The following is a 25659-nucleotide window of genomic DNA, read 5'->3' as shown; positions in this document are numbered from 1 at the left end:
TCATTATTGGATTCCCTATTAGTAGTGCTAGAAATAAATATTTGTAAAGGGAGTTCTACTACTTTGAAGTTCGATGTCTGCTCTTATTTTTTCTTTAGAGTTGGTTGCTATTGCCACTGCTTGTAAGGGTTGTTTTGTGATGATTTGAGGGTTGTCTTAGGGTGACTTGAGAATAGAATTTTCTAGTATAGAAAATGGTTGTTTGGAAGGTGTTTTAGTGGTTAAAGCTTTGTATGATTTGGGGTCCGTTTCAAAGTGTTTTAGTTATAGTTTTTATAGTTGTTATAGTCTTGGTTAAGAGGCAATATTCATGTCAGTGTTCCTCCTTCTCTAAGCTTCTTGGTTTAGGGTTTTGTGGGAGAAACGAGGAGGTTATAGGGCTTATAAGTTGGTGTAATCTTGACTTTTGATATTGAAGAATATATCTCTGTCATTCTTTGAAGATAAAGATAAAAGTTTGTTATGCTCTGCAAGCAAATGAAGAACACAATGTTGTTTTTACAAGCGGAGGAGTGTTTAGTAGCTTTTTTGGGAGAGAATATGTAAATGGTTTTGGTGCAATAAGAGTTGGAATTTTAGCTTATAATTAAGTACAAATACTAGGGTGTAAGTTGATATAAGATTTGTGTGATGTGGTGAAGAGGTGAGGGAGAAATTAGAGCTAAAAGATGAGTATTTAGGCATATTTTTCTTTTGTTTTAATGGGAAGAAGATAATAAATAATGAAATTATAGTATTTTTCAATTTGATCCCTAAACCTTTGGAACTTTGCAATAAAGCCACTAATCAGCCCTAATCTTTTGAGTTCCTAGCCATTTCACCCTTATCATTTTTTAATTGGATCTTTAAATTTTTGCACTTTTTATAAAGTGATCATTGATCTCGAAATTCTTCAATTTGACCATCAATCAACTTTCAATTTTCAAATTTCTTTCAACTAAACCCCTAAGTGCACTAATTTAACCCTTTCAAGTTTTAATTGTGTCCATAATCTTTTAATTTTTGTGAATTAATTTAAGTTAAGCCTCCAAACTTAATTTATTTTTAATTAAATCGGTTAAACCTATTAAAAGTTTAATTAAGCCCTTGATTAAATCAATTAGGCTTATCAAAAGTTCAATTATGTCTTTGAACGTAATTATTTTACAACTTTGCCCCTATCTTCAGTATCTTTCTTTAATTTGATCCCAAATTCTCATTGTTTTCTTCAATTAGACCCTCCTTTGTTGCAAATGGACTCCCAACCTTAGCCACTCGATTCGATTTGGTCATTTAACCTTTAATTAACTCCTTTTTGTTAATTGTTTTCATTTTTTTTTTGGATAATTTTAGAGAATCCAAAATTTAATTATGACATATCATATAATAATTAAAAGTTCTCTAAAATTTTAATTGATGAAGCTAAATCATTTGATTACTTCAGGATTAAAATAACAAAAATTTAGAGCATTCAAATAATTCGGATTAAATGACAAGGACTCAAATTAAGAAAAAAAATTGAGAACTTAGAAAAAAAATGAAGGGGTTATTCTTAAATATGTAAAGAGAAAAAGGATGGAGGTGCAAAATCTCACATACTATTTAATATTTATTGAAACCCAGAGAACCAGCGAAACCACAAGAAATGGATGCAAAAGAAATCGAACCAAAGCAAACAGCGACAACAACATGGAACAGAGAAACAATCCCAAAAGTAATGAAAATTGTCAGCACAAAACTCCCTCAAAGAGACCTCGTTTCTCTTTTACTTGTCAGCCCCTGGCTTTACAGGACACTCACTTGCTTCCCACCTCTCTGGATGGTATGTTCTTTTCTTTTCTCTCTCTCTTTGTGGATCAATTTTTAATCTTTATGGCTTGATATTGGTTTTTATGATCTGGGATCTTGTTAAAGGCTCTTGATTTTCGTGAGATGAATAAAGCTGGAGATAGACTCATTGCTGCTACTTCACTGGTAATAAATAATATGCTCTGGTTTCTACATCCATGTGAAAAAATTTGTTCGGTTTCATCCAAAAACAATATTTGTTCTGTTCTGCTTTGTATTTTTTGATAAAAGGTAGTTTATGTGTGTGTGTGTTGTATGTGAAAAGTGATAGCTTTGTGTTATTTGAAGTGGGGCGGAACTGAGAGAAAGTAGAGCATGTAATTGTTAAGCTTAGTGGGAAAAGTTTCGAAAGCTGTGATGCCGTTGCTGGATGGAGGGGGAGAGAGAGAGATTTTGTATTATATAGTGAGTTAATTGATTAGATTCATGCATTAATTTTGTGCTACTTCCTTCATAGTATTCTTTCCTTGAATTATGGGATACCAAAAAGGTAGTAAATTGAGTTCTTTTATCGAAAAGATAATCATTTTTAGGATATCCAGTAACTAACTATACGATAAATTTAAAACTCAAAATACAGTTTCCATTAAGCTAAATTATTATCTCTCCTAATTATAAAAATTAACTTCAACATAAAATATATACTACAATGGACTTGGGCATCATGCAAGAACAGAACTAGTTGTTTATATATTTGGGAGCATTTTAAATATGACATTTTTGTGCTATGGTGATGGTGATAGACTGATATTGAGGTGTTGGACATGTTATGTTTCTATAGCCAAGATATCAGCACGTGAAGGAGATAAACCTTGAATTTGCACAAGATATCGAAGACGAACATCTAGAAGTCCTGCAAAGCAAGGTATGTATTATTTGATTATGTCAACAAATGATATTGTGGCATATTTTCTATCTTAACTGCTAGAAGTCTACAAATGTGGGATGTTTTAACACATATATGCACTAGTTCTCGAGGATCAATTTGATATAATATGTATTCTATAATTGACAGATAAGGTTGAGAGATAAACTTAAAATGTCAAGCATGACGAAGGGACAGGACTGACTCTAGGCGATAGGCTAATCAGAAGCTTTTGATTAGCTAATTTAGCTTAGTAATTCATAGACTTGAACATGGAGAGTCATGGTTGTTATTAGTAGATTCAGAGATGTAAATCTGAGAAGGCAATGTTTTAAGCAGTGATTTCCCTGTTACAAAATTTTGGACCATTCATGCAAGCAATACAATTCTCCACAATATTAACATGCTGATAAAAGGTTGCCTGCAAACTCTCAGATATTGTAGTTTTTCATGTAAGCAGGTTGAAAAGGAAAGCAAATTCACTTCAGGTCTGAGAATTTATTAATTATAATTAAAAGGAGACTTTGAGGACTCGGGTTACTGCTAAATCACAGATCTAATGGAAGTAATTTGTCTTTGAGAATTGAATCTGAAAATTGCTAGAAATGAAGTTTTTACAATTTTAAATTGTTTTTAAATGATTTGGCCTTCTTTGAACATTTTACTGAGAATTCTTAGTACCTCAGTGTTTTGTCTCTCTTCAAAAACTGGAGTCTTTAAACCTGAATGGCTGCCAGAAGATATCTGACAAAGGAATAGAAGCAATAGCCAGTACTTGTTCTAAACTAAAGGTCTTCTCTATTTATTGGAATGTCAGGTATGTAAAGATCATTTTCAGATCATTTGCTCTTCAAATAGATCCTTAAATGCAATTTTTCAGTACTAAGTAGTCTGGCTTGTAAATTGACCTTCAGGGTAACAGACATTGGTATAAAGCACGTGGTGGAAAATTGCAAGCAAATTGTTGATTTGAACTTTAGTGGGTGTAAGGTACTTGATTCGCAAATTGAATGTTACCTTTTTTCTTATATGATGCACATCATACTTGTGATTAAAAAGAAGAGACATGTAATTGTGTTATACTTCAATGGCTTTGTAGAAATGTGCTGCACCTTCTGTTTACTTTCTTTCTTCTTCTTTTTTTACCAGAAAAAAAGCAACTTCTTTATGCTGTCTTAACTTCACTGTAGGGGGTTCTTCACAAACTTTAGTTTTATGTTTGCCCAAATGTGCAGAACTGTTGAAGACTTGTTCTAATCCTGTGCAGTTGTTTATGATTGTTTCTTGTGCTTAAATCGGACTGTTTAAATTCAACACAATTAACTCAAGTATAGATTTTGTGACCGGTTTGGGTTAACACACAGAACAAGTCAAACATATTAATAATCAGTATAGCTTGTGCTTAATTTTCAACTGTTCATGTTGAATATGCATTATCTCAATGTAATCCATGACTAGAGTAGTTTGATGTTTTGTTTGCAGAATATATCTGACAAAGCCTTGCAATTAATTGCTGAAAATTATCAAGAATTGGAGTCATTGAACCTGACTAGGTATGTAACTGATCGATGTTGGTTGTTATTATCATCAATTTTTGGGGATGAAAACTGAATAGATTAATATAAGGGAATGAGCGAAAAGATTACAATTAAACATCATCAAATGAAATAGGAAGTACCATAAATTTAGTTCACTGTGTTATGAGGGATGAATTAAAATTGCAAAAAGAAGTGCTTAAGTTTAAATAAGATCAAGAATAATTTTGCACTAATCCATGTTATGCAACTTAAAGCATCCTCTAGAAGGATATACACTTGTAAGGTTATGAATTTGATTGTTACCGGTACAAAACTATACTTTCCTGCTATGGTGTCCTTGCTATAAACTTACAATCATCTCGGGATTTCTAGGTGCATCAAGCTAACAGATGGTGGCTTGCAACAAATATTATCCAAGTGCTCCTCTCTACAGAGTTTAAATCTTTACGCTCTTTCCAGGTATCTCTAGATAGTTGTTAATTGTAATTTTAGGCGTTGCAGTTCCAAATAATAAAACCTGTCCTGCTTTACTGTCAGTTTCACAGACAAAGCCTATAAGAAGATATCAAGTCTACCCCTTCTAAAATTTTTAGATCTATGTGGTGCGCAGGTAAAATTCTTTTTTTGCTGGACATGCTTTTTACATTCCAAAATTTATTTCAGGTTTAGTAATACCTCAATTTGACTTTCAGAATCTATCTGATGAAGGACTCTCTTGTATAGCTAAATGCAAGAATATTGTCTCTCTCAATTTGACATGGTGAGTAAAATATAAGATAATTCCTGGAAAAATAAGAGAAAATTAGCTCAAAAGCTTCTGTTATTTTTCTATCAGGTGTGTTCGTGTTACTGATGTGGGGGTTGTAGCTATTGCTGAAGGTTGCACCTCTCTTGAATTTCTCAGGTAAATTCCTAGGTTAAGCTAGAGAGAGCTGATAATACATGTTTCTGGCAGTTAACACCAACATAAGGAATGCACTCTCTGATTGCTGGTCTTTCTTTTGTTCTCGGCACTAATTTCAAAATGCATCCCTACCCTGTCCCAATAAAGAATGAATGACAAAGCATGTAAACACTTGATTTTGCAGCCATCTTTAACTGACTGCTTTTCTGGTTAAAGATCATATTGTTGATTTTAGTCAAGCCTAGCTGGAAGAGTTTGTTGAACATATTGTTCTTTAGTTCTGGTACTATTTGACAGCTTTGACAAGCTTGAACTTTGCTCACGGGGAACTGTGCCAGACAAATGTGCCCTGGCCTTGGTCATTCCGCTGCTCCCAGTTTGCCAGTTTTTCATGAAATGGAGGATGATGTTCTGGATGTTAGTATAATTTTTACATAACACAAACTACAGGCTAGGATATCCTAAACACAATAGACAACTGGAAATTTCTTCATATGTGTAGTTAATTTAATTTGTTTCATGACAGATGTTGCCATCTGCCTAATAGAATGACAATCAAATTAATGCCTATAAATTTGGTTAAAATTGACGAGCATGATGTCCATTCTGTATTGTTACTCTGATAAAACTCAATCAGCATGCAGTGACCTTGCAGTTATTGCAATTTCTCATGCTATACTCTTGTTTCTGATGTCATGTTAAAAAATGATGCAGCTTGTTTGGAATAGTTGGTGTGACAGATAAGTGCCTGGAGGTCCTTTCAAGGTTCTGCTCAAACACAGTTACAACCCTTGATGTAAATGGATGCATTGGCATAAAGGTATTGCTTGTTTGTTACTGCAAACAGCCTCAGAGTTTCTCTTGAAGTTTGTGTATTTATAAATTAATAGTCAGAATAATTACCGATGAGTTTGTACCTCTCCAATGCTATTGCATTAGCAGAAGGGGGGGCTTGTCAAAAACTATAACAAAATTGGAACTCACTTATCAAATGAAAAAAAAAAGGAAGGAAAGTCAGCAGCATTGCCGGGATACATCTTTCAGATTAAAACTGGAAAATATGTGGCAGACTCCTCCGCCTCCTGTCTTTTCCAAATCTATAAACAAGATAAACAACATGAATATTGGTAGTCTCTTTGAAATAGCCAATTCTTGTTTTCTTGCAACTCACAACAAATGCAATAAGAAAAGACGATCTATCTGGCTTGGATCCCATAATATTCCATTACATCCATTATATTCTTGCAATTTGTGCCCTATACTTCTATCCAACACTGATGTAGCTCTAAAGTATCTAGCAATTTATTGCAGAACACAAAATCCTTCCAGTTTTGAATAGCTAGTCCTGTTATTTATTACCCAAAGCTTAATTTGAATTTTTACATACATGCATCATCTATTGGTGCCAGATGATTTGGTACCAATTGCCAGTGGCAAATGGGCCACTTTAGTCGCCATTGTTATTACATGACTGTTAAAAAATCGTGCAATATGAAGAACAAAGAGATATGCCCTATCATGTGGTGAGACTAGGTAGGTCATGTTGGGGGAATATGAGAAAAGCATCAATAAGGTTTAAATGAAATTTTGATGTGAATGCTCAAAGCTGGAGATGCGTGACTGCACATTCAGGTTATGCATCACAACAATGTGCTGGGATAGATTTTCATGTGTGAAGGAGTAAACCTGTTTTTTTTTCTTCATTCCCTTGATGTTTCTTTCATTTTTATTTTCACAAGCATGCTAATTTTCTTGCAGAGACGAAGTCGTGATGAATTGCTTCAATTGTTTCCTCGTTTGAGGTGTTTTAAAGTGCACAGCTGATGTGGTGTTAAGTGGATAGCTTAATATCATCCCCTCTCATCAAGTTGAGTGTCCCACATTGTAATCCATTTTGTTTACTTTAACAAAGTTTGCTGATGACAAGGATTAGGATTAGCATATCCCTACTGATAAACAGCACATATATATCTCTATGACATTGAACCATGCACTTGTCAGTTCGCTACTACTTTCATGTATTTTATAGTCTTGCTCTATAATTTTCCAGGGCATGCCTATACGGTGGGTCACAGCAAGGTCATTCCAGAAAATAGGTGAAAAGGCCAGGATACGTTAAGAAAAATTACAGATGCTTTCAGGACACATTGAATACCGAAGTCTTCGATTCTTACATGTATTGCTAAGAAACAGTTTAGAGCCTGAACCTAGACCTCTTACAAATCCGAGTTGGTTTAAAATAGCTGTGCTAGATGATTTTTTTTTATTTTTTTTTTATCAGATATATCTCACTGTAATATCACCTTATTGTTTTTTATCATTAGCTATTTCTTTTTGGTCAGAGGATGTTGCATGTTCGCATGCAGTGGAGTTTGAGTTAGTATCTATTTGATCAGTGGTATTAGTTGTCGCAAAATTTGGGTTGTGATCAAGTGACAAACAGTAGGGCTCGCAGATTGGAGTGGAAAGAGTGATGGAATTACAATACGTGGAACATGAGCATTACACATTTAAATGATGTTTGGCAGTGTGGTAGTGTGGCAGTGTGGTAGCGGTTGCTTTTCAAATAGCTTTTCGTGCCGAAATACATGCAAATGATGTTTTTTTATTTTTTAAAAATCATTTTTGATATCAGCACATCAAAACGATCCAAAAAGTACAACCGTAACTCAATTTTAGTAAAAAAAAAAAAAAAAAAAATTTTAAATTTTGTCAAAACGCCGGAGCAATGCCAAACGTGCTCTTAATCGACATGGATTATATCAAGTGTTATCTTCTTAACCCGCGATGGTGAGAGCTGATGTGATAACAGCGACCATGCTCACTTCAAGCCATTTCCTTTCCTTCATTGTATTGCTTGAACTGGTTCGAACGCCTGTGATGGGGAAGTTAGTCAGTACAAAAGCTAGGTGTGCTAAAAAGATATGGTGAAGGTTGACATTAGGTCATTACCAGCAACAACTGCGTTACTCTTATTACTTGCTGCAAAATCCTCGAAAACTCGAGCATCTGTTGAATTGGGAGCCAGATGTAGCATCTCTGTCGAGAAGGAAAACAATGATACAAAAGAATGACAAACCAAGCAGATCTTGGTCTCAGATTAGCTTGAAACATCTACGTAAGCATTAAAAAATCATTTGTTTTAGAGGTACCAGGGCATGCAGAAACATTAGCAGGAGCGTGGCAAATTGAAGGGAGGCTCAATGCAAGGGTAGCATTGATCTTGAAGCCAAGGTCGGGTTCATTGCGATCCTTAACTATGAGGCACAGACACTTCTCTGTCTTGTTAATTTCTTGTCTTAATCCGCTGCAACATATTGGAGTCGGAGCTTTTGTGTCGCCGCCAACAAAAGGTAGGCATGCTGAGAGGCTAGCCAGCTGCTCGTTGCACTCTCGTTTATCCGCAGCCAAATCTGAGAAGACAGAAGTAAACATCATCAAGACTAAAATGGTTGAGACCATGACATGAACGACCTCTGGACACATTGTTTTTGCCATGAGAAGGAGGAGCTGTGTCTGATTTTAAGCTTAGCTGAACTCAATGTGATGAAAGTAGTGTTTTCACTGCGAGGTTTTTCGTGTGAGTAGAATTGTTGACCTTTATGGACTTGTAAATTTATATAAAAAAAAATACTCTTTCTTGCCATTGGATGAAAGTTTATTAATATATCGAGGATGGTAAGCGTATAACATCAGAGGCAACCAAGCATTGAGATATATTATTTGTTTAAGTGAAACTCTTTTCGCACGCCCTCTTATTATAAATAAATTCAGTGAGCCAGTAAATATGAAATGTCTGGCTGCCTTAGTATATAAAATAAATATATATGTGACCTAATAAATGCATATAATATTCATGCCACTCATGACTTAATAAATATATTTTTGTCACTTGACTATCGCATGTCTTCATTTGTTAGGTAATAGAATAGTTAGGGTGTTTTTGTTTTTGTGTGTAAAGAATGTTTTTGAAAATTTTTAATTTTTTTATTGATTTTGAATAGTTTTAATATACCGATAATAAAAATAAATTTTAAAATATAATAATAAAAATATTATTTTAATACATTTAAAAAAAAAATTACCATTATAATTTTAAATTTTGTAAAGCAAACAATAATATCATACAAACAAGAAAAAGAAATCTTAGAGTGAGTCAAAAGTGAGTCAAAAGATGACACAAACAATAATATCTTCTTGGGAAGCATAATCTACCACATAGAAAACAAAAGAAAAGGAAAAAAAAAGTTATCCAAGACAAAATATTGAAAAGTTTCAGTGTTACAAAATCCTTATAAAAAGATTCAAATCATATTTAAGAAACACTGCCGAGATTATCAATACATTGTGATATTTTACAAAGAGTTTGTCTATGATAATATCCTCAATTAAATTATTATTATTATTAATTTCTTTGTTGATTTATTCATTTGCATGAAAAATAAAAGCTTAACAAATCTAAAAATAAAAACATTCCACGATGAGGTAATTCTTTATTAAGATTTTATAATAAGTTTAGTACATACATATTAAACTCAAAGAATTTAAATTTGATAATCATCCAAGTTCAAGAAAACATGGGTAAAAAAAACATGCTAGACCCAACAAACTTGAATTTGATAGGTAGCCAAGCTTAAGGTAATATGGGTCTGGCAAACATACCAGACCAAAAAAATTTAGACTTGATAATTAGTCAAACTCAAGAAAACATGGGTCTGACAAATATGACAAACCCAAAAAACTTGAACATTACCAAATATTAAGACTATATGTCTGATCCTGAACGATTATCTACAAAACAAGTATAAAAAAACATGATAAATCGTCATGTCTCTCCATTTAGAATAATTGTAATAATTTTCCTATACTTATAGGTGTATACAAGGTCTCTTAAGGAACTTATCGTATTTACTATCTCATTAATGATATGCAAGAGATATTTGTCTCTTAATAATATCGACGAAAGTATAGGACTTTCTAGTTTTTCTCTTCTCTGAAAATGATAAGGTTCAGGAGATATAAATACCTCCTAAACCATTCAGGTAAAAAGTTGATAACTTTTCATCTCTTAAGATAAAAGATACATAGATTTTAAAGTATTAACCAACTTAAAATTCAAGAACAAACTTCTTTGTTCCTTGAATTTAAGGCTCTTTTATATCATTTATTGTCTTAAATCATTTTATATCTTTCTCGTAAATATACTGACTTTATTCTTGAATTTTATCATTTTTTAAAATTTCATCCTTTTTATTTTTTTTTCTTTTGATTTGATACTTTCTAATTTCATGATATAAAGTTTTCAATTGAATTAGAAAGACAAAACGTAAAGTGAGATGACCACAAAGTAAAACACAGAGAAAAAACATGATCAATCTCAAAGTTTCTAGAATTTAAAAAAAAAAGTAAATATTAAATCCATTAGGTAATGTTTGTTTACTGTCATGGGATAGAAAAGACGGTTATTAAATCTATTAGGTAATGTTTGTTTATTATCATGGAACAGAAAAGACATAGATGATGGAGACAAGATAAAAAAAGAGATGGAGAAAAAATTATGTGTGCTTGTAATGTACAAGACAAAACGATTATCTCTATATCATGTTTAGTTATGGTGGAGAAGACATAATAAAATATGAAAAAAATCCATTTTACTTTTAATATGTATTGATGTCAAACTTATATATTTAAAAAATAATTAGATATTATTTTTTTATTTTAGTTTATATTGAGTATTCAAATTACTAATATTATAATAATCTTAGTTATAAAATAAGGACTAGATTGGTGGGATGACTCAAAACTGGGTCAAATTAGGGTGTGAACTAGTTTGAGTTTTTAAAAAAATAAAAAAATGATTGACTCGACCTAGGCCGACATAAAACTAAGGTTAATCTAGGATAAAACACAGGTTAAAAACCCATTGTTTTTAGAAAATAAAATTTAGTCAAAATAAGGATGCTTTGATTAATTTTTAATTTTTTAGGTTATCCGGGCTAATCCTCACGACTCGTGACATGAACCTTTCCCCGATTGACATTAGAGTGAAGTTTTAAAATTATGATAATAAACACTTTTATTCATACGCTTACTTGGGTCACCTTGTGTTTAAAAACTATGATAATAATAATTTTTATCTTTACATTTAACCATATTAGCCTGAGTTGACTCTTCCATTTAGTGACCCCCGCCTTGCCCCGAGTTGACCACTAAATCAAGTTTTAAAACTATGATAAAAATCATTTTTATTTTTATGTTGATCATCCTGACATGTGACTCGAGTTTTATCCCAAGTCGACCTCTAAATCGGGGTTTTAAAACTATGATAATAACCATTTCTGTTCTGACACTAACTTGGGTTAACTTAACCCGTGACCTGAGCCTTGACTAATGACCCAGGCTTTGCCTTCGATCAACCCTCGAGTTGTGTTTAAAAACTATGATAATAATTATTTTTATTCTTGCAAGTCTTAGTAAAACAACTTTAGAATTAAGATTTTTTTTTTTACAATTATATTTTATGAATAAAAAATTATTATTTATGGAGACATGTCCCTTCTGTATCTTCTATTTTTAAAGTATAAAAATTAACTTCAAAATTGTTTAGAGATAATTTTATTTTTATATCCTTATCTCTGTCTTTTCAACCATATATATTTTTATCTTTGTTGTCTCCATCTTTTTTGTCCTAGAATAATAACAAAACGCTACTTTGGAGCCCATGATCTAGTTCTAGGTTTGGAAGGGCTAAACCGCGAAACTTGAATTTATTTAATAAGTTGTCATCTTAATATTAATAAAAATATATCGTGTTGGATTTTTATTAAAAATTCAGGTCATACTTTTTACTAGTTTTCATGATTGATTTTGAACTCGCTAAGTTAACCAAGTTTAATTTTCAATTCGGGCTAGATAAAAAGTTGAATTCTTTTTTTTTTTAAAATTGATCTAAAAACTATGTTTAATAACAATAACAAATATTTTCTTGCGATCTGGAATTGTTTTTTAAATCCGAGTTAGTAAACTAGTTTATAATTTGATGGATTTGTGAGGTGGGTTCGGTTATAATAAGAATAATGTAATTTTTAGACATGAGACATGACAGAACAGCAAGCTAACTAATACTGCACGTACACATTCCCGGGAAGTGGAAATATAAAACCTCAGTATATATAAAACTTACTATTATAGTATTATCATTAAGAGGATACTCTCTCTCCCAACGAATAACACCTCCCGTTTTGGAAGGGTTCACTCAGCAGCCGATTTTAGACATAGCAGAACACCACCGTACCACCTCCAACACCACCACACAAACCCACGCGCGTCGTATTTTCATATTATTATTATTCACTCTACCTTTTTCTCTGTAAAACCCTAATTATCGAAATCTCCCCGTTCTCTCTCTCTCTCCCTCTCTCAAAAAATTTCAAAAAATTCTCGCTCCCTCTCTCTGTGGAAATTTCTCGATCATCTCCCTAGTCGATCCATCGTTCTCTAAACCCTAACTTGAATTTCACTTGTAATTTCTCGAGATCTGCTGTTTATTTTTTTAATTGAGAAATCTAGGGTTTTTGATTGATTGGTTGATTTAGGCTGGCGGGTAATCGGTTCAATTAAATGGCGGATCCGCCGGATAATATACGCCGATTGATTTTATTATCGACGATAGGGTTACAGTGTGATTAGGAAAGTGAAGTGTAACAAAAAAACTTTGAAGAAGAAAATAAAAGCATGCTGAGCGTGCTGCGTGTGCATCTTCCATCGGATATTCCTATTGTTGGCTGTGAGTTAACGCCGTATGTTGTTTTACGGCGACCGGATAAGGATTATATTACCGATGATGTGCCCGAGTCTGCCCCTCTTGACGGTCATTTCTTGAGATATAAGTGGTGAGTGATTTTATTTTGTTTTTGCTCGTAATGGGTTTTCAGAACTTTTGGATTTGGTTGATTATTTTTGTGCATTTTGGGGCTCTTTTAATGTTATTATGTGTGTGTTAACGGGGTCGGAATAGTCTGTTACGTGGGGTTTAGCTGATGTTTTGAACTTTTTTTAAATGTAGAGTGGTAGAGCTAAAGCTTGTGGGTGTAAATAATTGGTACTGTATAATAGGGTTTTTATTTTTTTTGCTTTCGGTGGTGTCAGTACTTATGTGAAGTGAATTTCATTAATGAGTGTATTCTGGTTCGGGGGAAATCTTGAATATGCAAGCAGAGTTTTCTTGTTGGCTTACTTTCGCATATATTATTATATATGGATTGTATCTGAATATTGTTTTATGGTGTTTAGTGGCTGCTTTAAAGTGTCATTCTAATATTTGCTGTTCTCATTTTAAAGCGTTTTAGATAACATATCATAAGGATTAAAATTTCTATTAATACACTGGTGATAAGTCAAATTGCTTGGCGAATAAGACTCCATGAAAACGGTATGTTGCTGTAGCAAGGATTATTTGGTTTGGTATTGTGGTGACTTGTATGACAAAAAACTAGGGTAAACTGAAAATCTAGGCTGTGTAGTTTGTATTTTACTTCCCCCCCCCCCCAAATTGTTAGGTACCATTGTTGTCAAAGGCGAAAGGCGCCAAGCTTGTAAAATGCCCGAGTCGCGAGGTGCATGCCCAAATGAACCAAGGCAATATACTATAAATTAAAAAAAAGTAATATTATATTATATTATATAAATCTAAATATATATCTTCCCAATTAAGATTAGGTCATTATAAAATCAAAAGAAAATATAAAATACCATAACATAGTCATATAAAATTTTAAATTTTTCATCCCTAAAGCAAAATAAGATAATTTAAAGTAGTAAGTAGCCATATAGATTAAAAAGCAAAATTAAATATCAGTTAAGAAAATGGACAAATAGGTCAAAACATAAATCAGTTGAAAAAAAGAAGAAAAATCCTACATAAAAGAAGAACTTCAAGTAGGTGCTAGCCTTAACGCCTTGCACCCACTCACAAGGCACTCGTCTAGGCGACACTTCATTGAAATCAAATGCCCAAGGCTAATAAGGGCACTGGGGCCTCGCCTCGCCTTGCTTGGATTGCCTAGGTGAGTGCCTCAACCCCTCTTGACAACTGTTAGGCACATCGTACCACCATGTGGTGAACAGTGAAGAGTTGTAATAGAAAGTTAGGTATTGAATTACTGTTTAGTGATGAAAATGAAAGCTTTTACATTATGCAGTTTTAGAAGTAACTTGGTGAGCTACAAGTAATTATCATGAAATATTTGGCATTTTGGCTCAATAAAATGATTTTGTGTGTGAGCTGTAACACTTGACGGCCTTTTACAGCTTCACAGTGTGGTATTATACATCTCAAATGTTGGGCATTCAATTTGTTTTTTGAAATATGAGTCAGTAATCCAGGGTTGAAGTTTTTAACCAACAGCAAGTAAACCTAAGAAGAGAAGTGAGAGACATAATTGGTAGTTGGACCATGTGTCTTGGCTTTTGAGTCATGCTTGTTCTCCAGTCCTGCAATTTTCTCTATTTTCTGTTGGGTGATTGATTGGATAGATTCTAATGTGTCCTATAAATTTATTAGTGTGGTCAGTTGTTATTGAACTATTCGATGCGCAGTTATTTGAAAACATATTGATGATTTAATGGGAATAGATATATTTTATCAGACAAGTGTTCTGGCGCAAGTGAGATTTGCCATTTGAGATTAATAATAGTTCACAATGGAAAGAGCTGCAATGCTTCAAGACTTAATTCCTTAAAAAGTAATGTTAATGATCGTTATATACCAATTTGGGTAATTGCATTTAGTAATGAAAACTGTTACTATAATTGACTAGTATTATGGTGATCTATGTTGGGTTTTTGCTTCCTGACCTGTATAAACTTCCTCCTGTAGCACTTAAAAAGTAAGAATTTAATGTTACTTTCTTAGTTTTCCCATTGGATTTACAATTTGAAGTGCCTTATCCATTATGGGGCAAATAGTTCAACAAAAGTTTTTGGAGGAATATAGTATTTGTTTTTTTTTCCACTACAGCAATTAGATAAGTTAATATCCTGGAGGTGTTAGGGTCACCACTTTTATCATTCTTAATTCATGTGCCACATGACTTGGCCTTGACCATTGGCATGGACATGGGCACAAGCCTCTGTTCCCATGCCTTTGTATCTGGCGAGCACCCATGCCTGTGCCCTGCTCTTGTTCTGGGCTCTTATAGCTCTCAGTTCTACTTGCTGATGTGGCAGCTGTTTGGCAGTAATGTGCTGTATGCAATAATAGAGGGAGTGATAATGCACATGCATGCTCAACATGTGTTTTGTTATTTTCTTTGGTAGCTGGCATATGATTTGGAATAAAACCTTGGTATCATTGGTATTTCCCAACATTGCATGCTAATAGTTCTCTTCAATATTTGTGAGAACATTCTTATAAACAAAAGTTTAAACTTATATAAGATCTGGACTAGATTAATCTGGTCAATGAAAAAGCTTTTAGATTTTTGTCACCAGCTTAAGATATGCATGTCTTTACTTTTCCTAAAACATGGTGACTTTAGGGTTTAGGATTTTTAGCTGGAACTTCAACCATTTTTGTCATCCTTTTAGTTTCCTTCAGGAGGTGTTTTTTTGACAAAAAAGGTGTGACCTGTATTGTTAGCTTTATTGACATTTTTGCTTTATGGTGACACATTTGAGTATGATAATTGTAAGCTGTCAAGCAAAATATGCTTAGCTAGGTGGGACCATTTGTAGTCGGTGCAGAAGACACAGAGAGTACCCCGTGGTCAATATAGTTAAAGGAGAAATAAGGAAACTTAAAAATGGAGTTGCATTTTTGAATGGTCAAAAGAATATCATAATTAAATGTAATGTAGTGCCAACTATGGATAAACTTAGGAATGGATTGAAACAAATATTTTTTGAGTTGGTACATGACTTGAGTAGCAGCAGCAAAATAAATTGTAAAAGAACCGATTAAGCATCAGCACTTTAATTTAGCATATTTACACATAATTTAAAGTTTAGCTTTTTGATGGAATTGCTGTTTCATGATTGTGATTTGGTTGAACTTTAAGGTGCATCCTCTGACTGGGCATCATTGCACCTGTACCTTAGTTACAGGATGATTTGACACATAGAAGTTAGTCTTATCTTAGTTTGATATGCATCACCCTGTTTTTGGGCTTGTTTGCAGGTATCGGATACAGAGTGATAGAAAAGTTGCTGTATGTAGCGTACATCCATCTGAGCATGCTACACTGCAGTGTATAGGTTGTGTTAAGGCCAAAATACCTGTTGCCAAAAGTTACCATTGCTCTCCCAAGTGCTTCTCTGATGCATGGCAGCATCATCGTGTTCTACATGATCGAGCTGCAAGTGCTGTAAATGAAAATGGAAATGAGGAGGAAGAGTTGTTTGGGCGTTATAATAGCTCAGGATCTGGAGTTCTTAATACTAGTTTATCTGGTTCTGCATCAAGTGCTAGCTTGACAAATGGTTCCACGCCTTTGTATCCTGCGGCGGTGACACAGAGGAGTGGTGAAACTTGGTTTGAGGTTGGGCGTTCCAAAATATATACACCATCAGCTGATGATATTGGCCATGTTCTCAAGTTTGAATGTGTTGTGGTAGATGCAGAAACTAAATTACCTGTAGGACATCCAAACACACTACTAACTTCCCGTGTCATTCCAGCCCCCTCCCCAACTCCACGTCGTTTGATCCCAGTTAGTGGACTTGATGCAATGGTGCCTTTAGATTTGGATGGTCGTATCTCATCAACTGGAACCTTTACTGTGCTCTCATACAACATTTTATCTGATGTGTATGCTACAAACGAAACATACAGTTATTGTCCTTCATGGGCTCTTTCTTGGCCATATCGTCGACAGAACTTACTGAGGGAAATAGTTGGCTATCGTGCAGACATTGTTTGTCTTCAGGAGGTAAGACATGAAATGAATATCAATTTCATTTATCAGTCAGGATAGTGAGCGGAGATTTTAAAGTTGATTTTTTCCATTGAAGTTCTTAATCTTGTCAGAAAATGCAAGTGAAAATGATAGACACGGGGATAGATGGTTGGACTTCTTTCATTCTTTTCTTTGTGGCTGCCTTGCTATTGCTTTTGTTTCTTCAGGTTTGGCTAAGTAAAATTGTCGGACTCTAACTGGATTACTTATTCTAGCAATGTTCTAGATGAAAATGACAGATTATGTTTCTTGAAAGACCTTACATGAAAACTATTTGTTAGTGAGCTCACTATAATCTATGACGCACATGACAAGATTTATGGTAGCTTCCTGGAAAATTGAGTCTTGCATAGCTAATTCTTTGTTTAATGGTTATATTCATCAATGGAGAAGGGAGATAATCTTCTGCCTATTCAGGGAAACTAACGATGTTTTCCCCTGCTTTCAGGTACAAAGTGATCATTATGAGGAATTTTTTGCCCCTGAGCTGGACAAGCATGGTTATCAAGCTCTGTATAAGAGAAAAACTAACGAGGTTGTTAAACCACTCCTTGTTATCGTTGCAATTCATGTATCAAGTTCAATATTCATAATTAATGCTTGGTCTTGTTATTAATTGCAGGTCTATGCTGGAAATACCCATACAATTGATGGTTGTGCAACATTTTTCCGCAGAGATAGATTTTCACATGTTAAAAAATATGAGGTTTGAAAGTCCTTTGGATGTGGGGGTATGTTTTTGTGTAGTTTTTCTTTGTTTTTTTTTTTTTCATGCATCAAAGGGTCACTTGTTTGCAGGTTGAATTTAATAAGGCTGCTCAGTCTTTGACTGATGCGCTGGTTCCAAGTGCTCAAAGAAAAACTGCTCTAAATCGATTAGTTAAGGTTAGTGTATTGCAGTTGATTTTGTTGAAGTTTTGCAGGTGCATGAGGAACTTTTTCCATTTTATGTTGGCCTAGTTATCTCATGTAAACTCTTTAATACTTGTAGGATAATGTTGCATTAATAGTTGTTCTGGAAGCAAAATTTAGTAATCAAGGAGCTGATAATCCTGGGAAGCGGCAGCTACTTTGTGTTGTAAGTGATCTTGTGCTTATTATTGTGTCAAATAGTGATGCTTTTTCGGTCCTCATAAAGAGGTTGTTTCAGCAGTCGTGCCTTGTTTTCTCATTAAAAAATATTTTTTTTCTTCATGCTAAAAAGTATGGCGTCTGTCATAATTTGCTCATGAGGTCTCTAATTGATGGTGCGGATATGATACTTTGTCTGTTATTAAATGTCTGCTGTATTTTTTCACTTTTTAAATTTCCTCGAGGTTGGTGGGTGCAAAACATAAGATAGTTGCTCCAATTTTTATGGATGAATAACTTTCTGTTTGTAATTGCTTTTGGATTCCTTTTATCTTGCAATACAGGCAAATACACATATAAATGTTCACCAGGATTTAAAGGATGTCAAGCTTTGGCAGGTTCTTATTTATTTCTCCATTTTATGTGTACATTTCTTTTGATTTGTGTTTGTAAAATTGATGATTGATTTGTGATTTCTGGTTTGTGAACTTAGGTCCTTACTCTCTTGAAAGGATTGGAGAAAATAGCTGCTAGTGCTGATATTCCTATGTTGGTGTGTGGAGATTTCAATTCAGTTCCTGGAAGGTTGGTCTGCTGTTATGAAACAGTTTTATCACTTATAGAAGATGCGTTTGCCTTGTGCATGTTTGGTACATTCAATAACTGAGGTTGCTGTTGAACCTGGTTGCAGTGCTCCCCATTCTCTTCTTGCAATGGGTAAGGTGGATCCATTGCATCCGGATTTAGTAGTAGACCCTCTTGGAATCTTACGGCCTCACAACAAGCTTACACATCAGCTGCCGCTGGTAATATGTCCTCTGATAAGAGACTGGTCTTAGTATATAGCTTGCACTAAATTTCTTTCTGGAGATTTTAGGGAAATCAAAATGCTGGTAACTTTTGGCTAATATTTTATATTTGAAAAAGAAGGCCAAGAGGAAGGCTTGTCTCTTGTTTCTGGGGTGGTGGGATTTAGGGAAGGTTTGTAATGTCTGCTCTGCTTGTTGTGGGCTGTGCTGGTAGTGATACAATTAATATTGCAGGTCAGTGCATACTCATCTTTTGCAAGAGTGGGCGTTGGTCTTGGTTCAGATCAGCAGAGGAGGAGAATGGATGCTACAACAAATGAACCCTTATTTACGAATTGCACTAGAGACTTTATCGGTGCCCTAGATTATATATTTTACACAGGTTAACTTCTTTGCAACATTATTCTTTCTTATCTTTTGCCGTGCTGTTGTCTCCTATCCTAATTTGGTCATGCTATTTGAAGTTTGATCCTTGTTTGATGCAAAGCTTAGTAAAATGGGATTCACAGTTGTTTTTTTTCTCTCAGCGGACTCTTTAATGGTGGAGTCTTTGTTGGAACTATTGGATGAGGAAAGCTTGAGGAAAGACACGGCCCTTCCTTCTCCAGAGTGGTCTTCAGATCATATAGCACTTCTTGCTGAATTTCGTTGCAAGAATAGACCAAGACGTTGACACTACAGGTAGCAAATATGAGTTTTGTTGCTGAATTTCTTTCTACCTGTTTTTATGGATTTTTCTCTTCCATGGTTTTTGGTTTTTTCATGCGATATGGATGTCAGCTTGTGGTTCCTTGAGGCCTATGCTTTTACTAGAACCTGCAATATGTGTTTTATGGAAGGGCTTGACATAGATAGTTGCCTTAAATCGGTGTATCTAAGTGAATGGTCATCAACAGCCTTTTTGCTAAATTCAAGGAGATTGCTCAGTCCCAGCTTGAGTCTTTGGGACTTCACTGTGTTGCTGAATTTGTTAAAAGAAGTTTCTCATGAAGAGGAAATGCCTGTGTTTACATCCTCAATACTTTTTGGACACTTGGGCATGGTTATTTTTCCTAACAGATATAATAAAAGATATGTCAAGGACTATCTAGTCCTGGGCTTGCAACTCACAACTCATAGTCAAGAGCTATGCAAATCAAACATGTGGCTGTTTGCTTTCCATGCTAGCAGGGTGACCTTTAAGAGAATTGGTGGTTCATTCAAAATTAAGTGTTAGACTGTTTGAAAATTGGAGCCTTTATTCTAGCCACTACCTTTGTGATCTGTAGTGCTTGATTGAAAGAATTTCTGATTTGTATGATGAGTTTTAAATACTGGACCATCTAATAATCTCAATGTGGTCAGTATAGGGGTTTTGGATTTTGAAAAACCGTGTTAAAATGCATTTCTTTTCTGCTGGTCCTAGAATGAGAATTTAAATGCACCTTCTCTTGTGTGTGTGTATGTGTGTTTTGCTATTGTTTTGAATGATGGTTAAATGATTGATTAGTTGCTGTTGATGTGGGCAGGATTAGAGATCCCAAGGCAATGACCTGCAGATATGGATCGATTTAAGCTATTGTAAGAATCGTAGATCATGGTTAATATGCTCTATTCTAGGTGTCTCCTAGCGGGGATCCTCGCTATGATCTGCTTTGTATCATGTCACCTTTGTCTCATAGAAAAGTTATGCCTCGTTCAATTGCTTTTTTCGTTGCTAATAGAATGCCCTGTGGCACAGTCTGTCATTATCCTGTACTTACAAGTTCCCGGCAAAGCAAGTGGTTAGTGGCATGCTATTGCATGTGCCCCCTTAGTTTTTTGGGTTTAATGATCATTTTGTCACAGTTCCTTCTTTTTCTCTGGTTTCTGAAAGGAATAAAATTCTCTAGTTTTCAGCTCTTGTTTCTTACCACACGGACTACATGACAAGTTTTCAGCTTCAGGAGTAGACAGATTTGGGTCATCCTACTGTTCTCCTCTTGGAATTCATTAGATGGGGTCACCGGCCGGACACCTTAACTGGAAAAAACGCACAGGTGAAATGCCCGAGTCCTTGATGAGCTTGGTAATCACCGTTTCTCCAAGGAAAAAAGAATGTGGTTACGTAACCAGTCAGTGGAGAATTGAGGAAATTTGAAGGATAATATAGAATCTTCATAACTAGCAGCTGCAAAACAAAAGGTATCCTTAAAAGGAATGAAATTCCATGAGTACCACTAAAAGGAGAGAACTGTTTGGTTCTTAAAAAATACATTTATAGATAATATATAGTTATTATGCAGGAATTTAATTAGTTTGAATAATATGTGACGGTAGAAGAACATGTTAAAGATCTTAAAAATATAAAAACATAATATATATATATATATAAGCAAGCTCAACGGTTACAGCCTTTAAAATATAGTGATAAATGAGCTACTTGTCTCATTTAAAGTAAGGGGTATTTTTTGATATCGATATCAATCTCGTGCAAATTAGGTAATCTTATATAAGTTTGGATGAAAAAATAAAATAAAATGACATTAAAAAAAAATTGCTTTACTCAGAAATTAGTTTGACAAAATTAAAGATATAAATTCAAATTAGATAATTGCTCCATTTTGTACAGACAAATAGAGCCATTTCCTCCCAATAAAAGTTTGCATCCAGAATTTTTAGTTGAAATTTAGTTCATTGTCACGTGCTCTGCTGGAGGTTGAGTCAAATTTAATATGAAAAAGAAAATAAAAATCAAGGTCACAATAAATTATTTAGCGTTGTTATTAATTCTTTGTGCAAGACAACACCTGTAGATGGCAGTGAATGATAGGAAGAGCAAAATCAAAAAACGTGTCGCCACAAAATACTGCATTCCTTTACATATGAGTGAAGACTCATGTTATGCCATCATGACGATGCCCTAAATCTAAATTTGTATTATGTACGTGCCTGAATACAAACTCCGGCAGTATGGGAATGCATTACAGTGGAGGTTGCTTGCAATAATATGTGCAAGAACAGTTGGCATTCCTACACACTCCTACCCCTAGAGGTTCCTTGGAACACTCTTGGTTACACTTCTGCAAGTCACATCTGTTCATGCTTAGCAGCTTGTGGCACGTGTGCTCCGGAATCCTCACCGCATTGGCCCCATGGATTGCCCTGGCATGGCTAAACGCAGCTGGCAATATGAAAAGAAAAAAATTGAGTGGAACAAAGAAGCATGAATGCCTAACCTCCCAAATGCCAGAGGCCCAGCAGTTTACGACTTTATGGCATTTTAACATGATTTATTGATTTTATCATCTATTTCTGCTTTAATTGGTAATCTGCCAAACTCACACACAAGGTAATGGTAGAACATATGTGAAATGATTAATTATTTGTAGGGTGATAAGAGAATAACCTGAGACTAGCAGGAGCAGAAGAGAGAAGAGTGCATAGTATATCCTCATCGTTCAGCTTCAGCTTGATTTTGTAGACTGAGCTTGTTCTTGGTTGGAAGAGAGGGGGTCCTCAAGCTTATGTCTTGATTGTATGGTAAGATTCTTTCAACATGAATAAAGGGTTCAAATCATTTCAAATCACTAGCTAGTGAATATTTTCTGCGAGAGGATAATTTGTCTTAGATCCCCAAGTCACTTCTGTAGTGCTCGTGACAGGCTTGCTGTAAAAGTACATATTCTTTTCTTTGAAGAGACTGTCTTTTTTAATCTTTTCCAGGGAGATGACAACAAATAACAACAGAGGCAAGCGTGCCACGGATACAGAGATGTGTCAAAAGAACTACAATTAGCTCGCTGACTGCTGCTTATTATGTAACAATTCCATGCATTCCTAATTTCTAACTCGTAGATTTACTTTGATATGGATAATTTTTTCGCAAATGAATTTCTATTTATTGGCACAAACTACTACTGGAATTTAGCCAGCTTAAAAACGAAAATGTTGGTAAACAGATGTTTTTCTAAAAAACCAAATGCCTTTCCTCTATCCAGTTTTGCGAGATACATGAAAAGTAGTTGCCACCAAGACCCAACGCGTGGTGAAGGCCAAAAAAGAAGAAAACAAAGCAAAGAGCAAATGCATGGTCGAAAAACTAGCTGTAAACATTAATAATACATTAACGCATAAGCGGAAAGCAGAGCTTAGAAACTAAAATCCTTGACCCGTCAGTTTAAGACTTTAAATTTGCTGCCCCATGAAACCCTGCGTTTATTCGGGGCAACTTCAGTATGCCAAGAACTTGCCTATCAGCTTTCAACAGTAAAATAACAAGTTGATGTCGCGAAGGCAAAGAAAAAAGTGGGTGGCTTAACTGGTAAACATTCAATATTTAAATTTTCAGGAATATTTTGAGAAGGCAACTGATGCTTCTTCAAAATAAGCCACCCTAACGAGCAGGAAAATGAAACGCAAAAGTGCAGCGAAAACATTTAATTCGAAAGCTACTTTAAATGAATTCCAAATTCCCACAAGTATTTTATAATCTTGCTGATCTCTAACAGTGAAATGTAAACAGAAACTGAAAATACCAATGACTCGCCCCAGTCCACAAAAATTGGAGACACAAACCAAACTGCATGACAAAAAGTTGGTAGGCGACCTAGTAACCGCCCTTGAGATCATTAACAACATCATATGGAATGGGAGTAACAGTTTCCAATGTCGCACCTTCCACCATGAAACCAGGTTTGGGACCCTGTGGCTGCCTCTTTGTGCTGATAACCTCACCTCTGGCCTTAGCCTCAGCCTTCAGTTGATCATTCTTCTTCTTCCTGAGACGAAATTCCTCAGTGCACCTTGAGGGAAGCAAATGCTCCACTCTTACATGGATCCTCTTCCTGATGATCCTGTTACCCACCTGTAAAAATGAAAGGGATTAACATGGATGCCCTCCATTGCTCAAATTATAGTAAACAGTAAAAAACATCAATCACTAAAACAACACAAGCGACCATCTCGGAAACAAACAGGCAGGTCAATCCGGTGATATGCAAAGCACAAAATATGAGTCCACGCTGAGCAATGGTGTGTAATAATGTCAGATGGAAGTTCAGTAATAACCTATCAAACAAAGATATAATCTTCACGCTCGTTTTCCATGAATACTTAAATAAGGCCATCTACAGTTCAAGCTAAAAAGAGAACACCTATGACATGCAACCAATGATACAGGGGCTCCTTTGAATATTCAGCAGAAACAAATCAAAAGAAAAGATTTAATAAAAAAGGGACCACGACGAAAGAAAGGACCAATGACAATGAAGGAGACGTGAGCTTGGTTTGGACCCTTATTTGATCCACCTTCACGGACAGGGAAGAGAAAGAACATAGTCCAAGTATGGCGGGCGTGGTAGGTTGGTTACCTCAATCTCAACAAAATGGCTAAATTAAACAGTTCATAAGCTAAAGACAAGCAAAGATGTCTAACCAGTAATCAAACCAAAAAAGTAAAACCAGCCCAGCTAGTTATTTCAGCTTTAAAATTACTGGTTATGAAAATAAGCTCAAATCTTCAAACAAAGTAAAAAAAAAAAAAAAAAAAAAAACTTACAAGACGAAACCTCAAATTCATCAATAACAAAAACAAAATCACAAATAGATACCCTCACAGCTTCTTTTAGATATAAAAAAGAAACCCATGTTAACCACGAAGCAAACTGTCTATAAATATCGAGCCTATAAGTAAAAGCCTATCATTTTCAAACAAACAAATGATCAAACACATAAAGTGCACTATAAAAGTCTTACCAAAAACCCTAAGATACAGTGAAGGAGATTAATATACCTGCTTGTTGATCTCGACGCCGATGGCGCGTTTGGTGACATTCCAGACACGTCCAGTACGTCCATGGTAGAACTTGTGAGGCATACCCTTGTGGACAGCTCCGTTAACCTTGATGTCTACATTGTCTCCAATCTTGTAGGTTCTGAGGTAGGTTGTCAATGGAATGTAACCCTTCTTTCTGAAGGGACGAGCAAAGAGATCTCTTGTGCGAGACCGGAGACCGTGACCAGCCGGCATTTTGTGTTTGTGTTTCTGAGAGAGGGGGCTGGCGGAGGTTGGGTGCAAGGAAGGAATTAAAACCCTAGATGGGGATTTATAGGTGGTTTTGGACTATGGCTTGTGTTTGCGGGTATTGGGTTTTTTGGGCCTGTATCTGGTTTAAGGTTTGTGATTGAGTTGTTCTAATGCAAAAAAATGAGTGTTTTTTTTTTTTTAGATTGACATTGATAATCAGTTTGTATATATTTTAATTAATTTTATGAATTTTTAAATTAATAATTATATAAATTTTCAGTAATTTTAAAATTTTTAAAACTTAAATCTTTTAAAAAAATATAAGTGTTTTAATCTACGAACATGTGTGTTGAGTTTGATGAGATAAAACGGTTTATAACTCAATATCAATAATATATTAAAAAAATAGTGTGTTCTATAATTTTCTTTTGTAAATGAAATTAAAATAGATACTTCCCTAGTGTTTATTATTGAAAAAACCAAAATTATGAAACGTGATTTATCATAACTCCATTTAAGATTGAAAATAGGTTAACTTGAATAAATTTAGATAATCTAAAATAGCATTTGTTTTTGTATTTTTTAAAGAAAAATTAAAGCAATTTCAATTTTTTTTTTTTAATTAAATAGAATTTTAATGGATTTAAAAAGTTAATGGTTGATCCACTAAATTAAATATAGTTAATTTTAATTTGATTTTTTTAA

At 34.6% G+C, this 25659-nt stretch overlaps 4 protein-coding genes across 6 annotated transcripts; 2 read left to right on the top strand and 2 right to left on the bottom strand.

Annotated features, from left to right (window-relative positions):
* The first annotated feature begins 1597 nt into the window (after window positions 1–1597).
* LOC118043840 (F-box protein At3g58530) lies at window positions 1598–7475 on the top strand. Of its 2 annotated transcripts, none has more exons than XM_035051931.2 (13): window positions 1598–1801; window positions 1894–1953; window positions 2609–2692; window positions 3406–3509; window positions 3607–3682; window positions 4175–4245; window positions 4603–4689; window positions 4768–4840; window positions 4923–4990; window positions 5066–5134; window positions 5849–5954; window positions 6893–7001; window positions 7185–7475. In XM_035051931.2, exons 1-12 carry the CDS (start codon window positions 1625–1627, stop codon window positions 6956–6958), a joined length of 1041 nt encoding a protein of 346 aa, XP_034907822.1. In that variant the 5' UTR covers window positions 1598–1624; the 3' UTR covers window positions 6959–7001; window positions 7185–7475. The 2 variants fall into 2 exon arrangements, with proteins under 2 accessions (XP_034907822.1, XP_034907821.1); XM_035051930.2 differs by having other exon boundaries at window positions 3379–3509.
* Window positions 7476–7855: 380 nt separating this feature from the next.
* On the bottom strand, window positions 7856–8707 carry LOC118043841 (non-specific lipid transfer protein GPI-anchored 14). Its single transcript, XM_035051933.2, has 3 exons — window positions 8287–8707; window positions 8087–8173; window positions 7856–8009 (listed from the first exon to the last, which is right to left on the bottom strand). The coding sequence occupies exons 1-3, from the start codon at window positions 8630–8632 to the stop codon at window positions 7912–7914; spliced, it is 531 nt and encodes a 176-aa protein (XP_034907824.1). The 5' UTR covers window positions 8633–8707; the 3' UTR covers window positions 7856–7911.
* A 3609-nt stretch (window positions 8708–12316) lies between these two features.
* LOC118043728 (carbon catabolite repressor protein 4 homolog 1) lies at window positions 12317–20845 on the top strand. 2 transcript variants are annotated; one of them, XM_035051785.2, is made up of 12 exons: window positions 12317–13026; window positions 16311–17061; window positions 17537–17623; window positions 17711–17794; window positions 17887–17973; window positions 18080–18166; window positions 18504–18557; window positions 18653–18744; window positions 18851–18965; window positions 19203–19350; window positions 19496–19649; window positions 20458–20845. In XM_035051785.2, the coding sequence occupies exons 1-11, from the start codon at window positions 12869–12871 to the stop codon at window positions 19639–19641; spliced, it is 1809 nt and encodes a 602-aa protein (XP_034907676.1). In that variant the 5' UTR covers window positions 12317–12868; the 3' UTR covers window positions 19642–19649; window positions 20458–20845. The 2 variants fall into 2 exon arrangements, with proteins under 2 accessions (XP_034907676.1, XP_034907675.1); XM_035051784.2 differs by having other exon boundaries at window positions 12318–13026; window positions 20477–20845.
* Window positions 20846–23351: 2506 nt separating this feature from the next.
* LOC118043867 (large ribosomal subunit protein eL21z/eL21y) lies at window positions 23352–25016 on the bottom strand. The gene is made up of 2 exons (XM_035051966.2): window positions 24721–25016; window positions 23352–23793 (listed from the first exon to the last, which is right to left on the bottom strand). The coding sequence occupies exons 1-2, from the start codon at window positions 24955–24957 to the stop codon at window positions 23536–23538; spliced, it is 495 nt and encodes a 164-aa protein (XP_034907857.1). The 5' UTR covers window positions 24958–25016; the 3' UTR covers window positions 23352–23535.
* Window positions 25017–25659: the final 643 nt, after the last annotated feature.

Source organism: Populus alba, chromosome 6 (genome assembly GCF_005239225.2).
Source record: "Populus alba chromosome 6, ASM523922v2, whole genome shotgun sequence".
Classification (NCBI taxonomy): Eukaryota; Viridiplantae; Streptophyta; class Magnoliopsida; order Malpighiales; family Salicaceae; genus Populus; species Populus alba.
Note: the sequence above shows the minus strand (reverse complement) of the source record. Positions and strands in the feature narration are given on the sequence as shown.